At 38.8% G+C, this 7,686-nt stretch overlaps 1 protein-coding gene across 2 annotated transcripts in view; it reads left to right on the top strand.

Annotated features, from left to right (window-relative positions):
* LOC130295874 (uncharacterized) overlaps positions 1-7,430 on the top strand; it is a 464,016-nt gene extending 456,586 nt beyond the window's left edge. Inside the window, exons 3-5 of one of the 2 annotated variants that reach the window (XM_056547150.1) lie at positions 1,172-1,235; positions 2,036-2,099; positions 3,605-7,430. In XM_056547150.1, coding sequence (XP_056403125.1) covers positions 1,172-1,235; positions 2,036-2,099; positions 3,605-3,943 — 467 coding nt within the window. In that variant the 3' untranslated portion in view covers positions 3,944-7,430. The remainder of the gene's footprint in view (positions 1-1,171; positions 1,236-2,035; positions 2,100-3,604) is intronic. The other variant, XM_056547149.1, reaches the window with a different exon arrangement.
* Positions 7,431-7,686: the final 256 nt, after the last annotated feature.

The following is a 7,686-nucleotide window of genomic DNA, read 5'->3' as shown; positions in this document are numbered from 1 at the left end:
AGATGAATAGAGCAGGGACCAGAGCGCACGGAGGGGAACGACATCTTCAGGGACCGGGACTAGGTGAGCAAAAGGTTTTTTTATTTTACTACTTTTTCCTTTTACATTTAGCTCAGTGTTTTTCTGACAGGGTACCTCCAGCTGTTGTGAAACTACTACTCCCAGCATGCCCGGACAGCCTTTGGCTGTTCGGGCATGCTGAGAGTTGTAGTTTTGCAACAGCTGGAGGCCCCCTGGTAGGGAAACACTGACTTTTAGTATTTTTCTTTACCTGCTCTGGCCGGCCCCCGCAACGCGAGCCAACCAGAGCAGGTAATCGCTAGTTTTCCCGGGGGGCCGCATCGCTATATCGCATTGCTTTTGCGATATATCGTGCAGCCCGGCCGGGAACTCTGTAATTCTACCCCGAGCGTGACTCGGGGTTACCGATTCTGGCAGGGAAAATTAACCCCGAGTCACGCTCGGGAATACCGCTCAGGAGGTTAAATTTAGATTCTTGATGAATGTGAACTGTCAAAAAGAAAAGATTGGTATCAGTTCTTGCATGATTTTACCCGCAAATCACGCCAGAGGGAAACTTTGCAGGACATCAATTTTGAGGCAGGATGGTTGGACATCTGAGAGGGCACCTGACAGGGTAACACATCTTTATGCGTTACCCTGTCCACTGTCTTGAAAAAATGGACACCAGATGCTATACTACTTATGATAAGTGGTCATCTGTTGTGGCGTCAATTGTGTCAATATTTATGCTTTAACCTATGTTCACTAGAGATGAGCGAACTTACAGTAAATTCGATTCGTCACGAACTTCTCGGCTCGGCAGTTGATGGATTTCCCGCATAAATTAGTTCAGCTTTCAGGTGCTCCAGTGGTCTGGAAAAGGTGGATACAGTCCTAGGAGACTCTTTCCTAGGACTGTATCCACCTTTTCCAGCCCACCGGAGCACCTGAAGGCTGAACTAATTTACGCAGGAAAAGACATAAACTGCCGAGCTGAGAAGTTTGTGACGAATCGAATTTACTGTAAGTTCGCTCATCTCTAATGTTCACCATAAGGTGTCTATGCATTCAATTTGGAACAAGTTGTGATACATAGATCAAAACCATAATTAGGAAAATGATGTATTGGTCTGTATGTCAATGTGACATTTTCCTTTTCATTTTTCAGAAGACTCATCTACAGCTATCTTATTTGTGTTTATTGTTGACTACTCTACAGAACAGCTATACAGGTTGGCATTTAATAATACATACATAATTGTATTATGTAATATAAACTAAATGTACATAAACATTTTTTTTTGTTATAATCAATGTCTTAGCATTACATGTAGCTGGCACGGACATCACTGTGCCAATGTAGTCGAAATAAAACGTAAAAATGAGTTTAGTAGCTGTGCTGGAGTCCCTCTATTTTCTGCCCAATATACCCTGTCGTCACAGCCCTGCTGTATGAGTGATATTTAGTGGGGTGGGGGTGAGTACTGAGTTATTCAGGGGCGCACTGCTTTACTTGAGTCCTCCGCTGTGGAACTCTTTTACCCTTGCAGTGCTGTTACAATATTAACCAAGTTTCAAGCGGAATGAAGGTTTGCCAGTATGTGCCTCTTGCTGGAAAATGCAGATGGTGGTGTTATTGGACTAGGTTCAGGGACCAATGCCACGATTTGGCTGGACAGCGGTGATGTTGTGATCAGTGGAGCGTGCTCTCAGTTCTCAAGTGAGACGGTAATGGCTTCGTAATTGCGTGTACTACTATGTGTATAATATTTTGGTATTGGTGTGTGCAGTCCTAGGCTACACACATTTATGGAAGCCACATCCCCATTTTCAAAAGCGATTAGTAGGGTTAACTTGTGATAAGTTGTCATTTGTTGTGTTATAAATTTTGTCTATTTAGGCTTAGTTCACCTATGGTGTCTATGTGTTACATTTTTTAAAAGCTGGGCAACATAGATCAAAAATCTAAGTAATAAAATGATGTTTAGTTCTGTGTGTCAATGTGACATTATCCTTTTTTGATTTTTTTCAGAAGACTCATCAACAGCTCTTTTCTTTTGCTTTATTGTCTACTACTTATCAGAGCCGCTTTTCAGGTTTGCATAAAAATTTTACATAAAGTTATGTAATACATAAATATAGTGTGGGTGATTTTAGAACAACTTGTCCTGAAGTGAAGCTGAAGAGTGTCCCATGGCAACCGTTCAGATCGCTTCTTTCATCAAAAAAGCTATATGATTGTTTGCTTTGGGCAACCCAACAACCTTTAGATACATAAATGTATTTCCTCTTAATGCCACACAGAGGTAATAAAGGGGCAATGAAATAGTAGGGTGAAAATTAGTAGTAGACATAGTGGCGGATCAAGGTGAAATAATATGGCACAGTGGTTAAAATCATATGGGGGGGGGGGTGGTTTTAGTAGATTACTAAAAGGCTCTCAGATATTCTACTGTATTTAAGGGTTTTATAGTTAATTACAATCTTCATTTAGTACATGACACTACTCTATAATTTATAAAGATTTTTTTAGCCTCTATTCACAATAGGAAACATCTTCCACTAATGGACACTATTTTATTCCACATGATTCTGCACCATTCTTAGATTATAGTGGATACTATCTTATGCCTCAGTTCAATAATGTAATGCTCCCACACTATCACAAAGGCTCAAAAGAAACACAAGCCATGATTCAACTCAAACGATAATAATTTTAAAAGATTTGTGTTCATCTTGTAAAAATATTTGAGTTAAAACAGGACACACTAAAGCAGTGTTTCACAATCAGTGTGCCACAATCTGTTGCAAAAGTAAAACTCCCAGCAATCTCAGACATACAGAGGGTACACATACATGACAGCCAATGAAGTTTTGCAACAACCGGAGTAACCATATTTTGGATAAACAGTAATAGTTTAGTCTTGAGAAGAGACGTTTAAGGGGGGATATGATAAATGTATATAAGTATATTAATGGCCCATACAAAAAATATGGAGAAAAACTGTTCCAGGTTAAACCCCCCCAAAGGACGAGGGGGCACTCCCTCCGTCTGGAGAAGAAAAAGTTTAGTCTCAAGGGGCGACACGCCTTCTTTACCATGAGAACTGTGAACTTATGGAACAGTCTACCTCAGGAACTGGTCACAGCAGGAACAATTAACAGCTTTAAAACAGGATTAGATACATTCCTGGAACAAAATAAGATTAATGCTTATGAAGAAATATAAAATCTCAACCCTTCCCCAATATCGCGCCACACCCCTACCCCTTAATTCCCTGGTTGAACTTGATGGACATATGTCTTTTTTCGACCGCACTAACTATGTAACTATGTAACTATGTAACTATGTAATAAGTACAGGCCAAGTAAAAAAATAAAAATTATTTAGAAAGCTTTGTAAAATTTTGGAAGGAGTTACATTACTGTACTAGTGAACTAACATATTAATCTTGTATTTATTATTTGAATGGTGCTTTTTCAATAAATATTATTTTTCAAATGTTCTCCTAGAAAATAGAAACATAATGTAATTTTAATATTTTTTTATAGACATATTTAGTATTTATTTTAAAATCCATTATTCCATTTTCTTCTTTAGAAAATGCCGGGCTGCATTGTCAACGGTTGCAAGTCAAGGAGCGTAAAAGGCGACCATAATATCATCATGCATTCCTTCCCAAGAGAGAGGGATCATATCATGGCATGGCTATTGGCTACAGATACAAAATTGGCTACAAAATTGATGAACTGGTTGACCACATTCATCTCTCTAAAACGAACAATTATCGGCTCTGCTCAGCCCATTTTAAAACTACTGACTATACCTTTAATCCAAATACAGGAAAACAGAGGCTCACCCCCTTTGCCGTTCCTAGTATTTTCCCTACACGGGATATACAAGTTCAAGCTGCCGAGGCAGTTGAGGCTGAAATCCTGAATCCTCAAAAGAGGAAAAGATTGGATGAAGACGTAGCTTCAACCAATGGTTTAAAGCCAGGGGAAATGTGCCCAACCTGCCGAAATATTGTACCTCATGTTAACCCAACTGAAACGGAGCCACAAGCCTCAGAGATAACGAAAAAGGAAGCAGCAACTATATTTGACAGGAATTGGGGAACCGGAAATCAGTGTATACAAGTAAAACCTACAACTTTCTCTATAAAAATACAATGCAGAAGACTGGTTAGAAAAAAAATCTTGAGAAAAAAAAAATCAAGACAAAGCTTGGTATTTGGAAACCTGCCTTCGGAGCCATTGCAAGGTGCCAGTGTAATATTTTCGACTCCGAAAAAAAATATAGGACCAACTGGATCAGCAACTCTTAACAGTGTACCTGAGTTTCAAGAAAGTTGTAGAGCTAGACACGAACTACTACCTGCCACGCTTTTATCCAAATTGACAATTTGACCCTGAAGTCACTGTTATTGTGGAGGAATCTACTCTGCATGCCCCTATATCTGTTTTAGAAGTAGATAAAAGTTTATCAACAATCACAACTCCAGTCTCAACAAATGAAAGTAGTTCAAGTGATGATGAGGGAGACTCAGTTCATTCAGATGATGAAGACTACGAAGAAGAGGACAGTCAGCATGTGCTGAGTGAAAAATTTGGAAATGTAAATGTACCACATCATGAAGAAAGAAAATTCATAGTTTATGAAAGCTGTTTGGACACATTACTATACAAGATGCCTTGTACCTCTAATCCACCCTGCAACAAAAAAATACTAAGAGTGTATAAAAAAACAAAGGGATCATATATTTCAGTCTTTGCTGAATGCGAGGCCAAACATTTAAAACGCATATGGCAGAGCCAGCCCCGATTGGGAAAGAAACCATTTGGAAATTTACAGTTAGCTACTGCTATCATTACTAGTGGAAACACTTACATCAAAATCCAACAGTTCCTAAAAATATTTAATATTTTGGGAATTAGCCAGGCTACTTACTACCGTATCCAAAAAATATATATATTTCCTGCAATTGAAAATTCTTGGACAATTAATCAAAAATTAGAAATGGAAAAAATATCACAACATGCAGTATGTGTTGCTGGAGATGGACAATGTGATTCACCCGGGCACAGTGCAAAATATTGTATATACACATTGATGGATGTAGAAACTAACAAAATATTGAATTTCAACATTCAACAAATCGGTATTGGTTTATCCTCTGTTGCCCTTGAAAAAATAGCGTGCAAGAATGCCTTGGAATTTCTACTGCAAAATAAAGTGGACATAGACATCGTTTGCACTGACCGGCACGTATCCATCAAAAAAATGCTGCGTGAGGAATATAAAACAATTGGTCACCAGTTTGATGTCTGGCACTTAGCTAAATCTATTGGAAAAAAGCTACTTGCCGTCAGCAAAAAAAAACAAAAAACTGCCAAGATTTAGCAGAATGGATAGGACCAATTAAAAATCATTTATGGTGGAGTTCTAATACTTGTGAATGCAATCCAGATGAACTTGTAAACAGATGGAACTCTGTCTTGTACCATGTCACCAACGTTCATTTTTGGAAGGATCATAATGGTCAGGAATCATCTTGTCATCATGACCAACTCCCTGAGGACATTCAGTCCACCCGAAAATGGTTAAAAAAACAAAGTGCCTGTTATGTTGAACTTGGAAAAATTGTCATGGATACAAGACTACAAAAAGACCTTAGACATCTTAGCAACTTTTGTCACACTGGAGATCTGGAAGTGTTTCATAGTTCACTAACAAAATACAGGCCTAAAAGACTTCATTTTAGTACAGACGGGGTGTGTGCTCGAACACAGCTTGCTGCTCTTGACCATAATTATAATGTGAATAGAGTGCAAGCAGTTGTTACAAGAGAGACTGAAACTAGCGGACCTTTAGGCACACCGAGGTACAATCTTGCCTATTCAAAAGCCCGGAAAGAGTGGTTTGTACGATCAGTGTATGAGCCAACCACTCAGGAATTCGTCTCGAAAATCATGCAGGATGTAATGGGACTTGCCGATGGAAACATTTCCATAGACTGGACCTCTCGCCGGTCAACAATGCCTTCTAATATAGCACCAATTGAAAAACCAGACAAACAATCAATGGTTGAAAAACACCACTCAAGATTTTAATTTTTTACTTGTTTGTTATGTGCTATATACTTGTTTATGTGCTATATTGTTTAACATGCATATTCATGTATATTTTCATGAGTAAAAAATACTTTTTTTTATTAATGGTTTATTATTATAGTGTTGTTTATTTAAAAATATTATTACTACTTGTTTTTGTGAAATGTTTTCATTACAGAAAATAAATTTTAATCATCAATTGTTAAAAAAAAAAACGTAAATCAAAAATATTCAGTTTCAAAGGAACTAATATTTTTTTTATATGCCATATAAGACTACCTTTAAACAAGGTAAAATTTATAGAAAACCGGGGGTTATCTCATACGCCAGGTGCTGCAGCTGGCCGAGATACAAGGAGTATGGATTATCTATTTTTCAGTTGGTATGTATTTAAAATTTCTGCTTTATATAGCAACTGACAAATAATATCTTCTCTACTTTGAATTGTTGCCATCTTGACTATTTATTCCACACACAATTCTTCACTGTTAAACATGCAAAACAAACACATTAGGATCCGCAATTATTTTACGTGGGCAACAGAGGGGTGTAGATGAGTGTACATGGGTAACAGAGGGGTGTACATGGGTGACAGAGGGGTGTAGAGGAGTGTATATGGTTTATAGAGGGGTGTAGAGGAGTGTACATGGTTTATAGAGGGGTGTAGAGGAGTGTACATGGTTTATAGAGGGGTGTAGAGGAGTGTACATGGTTTATAGAGGGGTGTAGAGGAGTGTACATGGGTAACAGAGGGGTGTAATTGGGTAACAGGGGTGTAGAGGAGTGTACATGGGTGACAGATGTGAATAGGGGGTAGACATGATTGATGGGGAGGGGGAACATGTGTGACAGTTAGGACAGGAGGATGAACATGGTGACACGGGTGTGGACGGGGGGTTGACAGTTGGGGTGGGTAGAGGGTGGACCTGGGTGACACCGCAGTGACGGTGGCACCGCAGGTATTACAGCTTCTTCACCATGGCTCCATTTTTGCCTCACTGGGCCGCAAGGGGGAGTGGGACACTGTGCGCAGTTCGCACGCAGGCTTCCCTTCCACCCTGCGCCGTCAGTCATCAGCGAGCATGCCAGGGCTGGAAATAAAAAAATAAAAAAATCAACGGAAAAATAAACTCCAACAATGGGAAGTGTCAAATGGAATAGCAGTGTGCCGAGGGACCACGTTTGGGAAATGACTGGTGTAGACAGATTAAAATAGACAAAATAAAATAACCACCATACAAATTTAAATAACTAATTAATATAATATAAATAACAAGATAAATAAACATAAAAAAATTGTAAACAATAAAAATGCAATGTAAAACTGTAGTAACATAAAAAGTGCAGAAAGTAAGTGTCATAGTGAATCAAACATCAGCAGCCATGTCACTTGCTGGGTATTCATCAGGCCAGTGGAATCCAATATATTGCCCGTCAGGATCTGGAAATTCAGACCTAATAAAATTGACGACACATGATGGTATTGGCTTTCGTCGTTTAGGCCCAAGGATTCCATGCGCAAAACAAGAGTAGGATCTATAAGCGGACTTGCGAATAACCCTACAAATA

The sequence above is a fragment of the Hyla sarda genome, chromosome 11, assembly GCF_029499605.1.
Source record: "Hyla sarda isolate aHylSar1 chromosome 11, aHylSar1.hap1, whole genome shotgun sequence".
Lineage (NCBI taxonomy): Eukaryota > Metazoa > Chordata > Amphibia > Anura > Hylidae > Hyla > Hyla sarda.
This window is presented reverse-complemented; position numbering and strand designations above follow the sequence as displayed.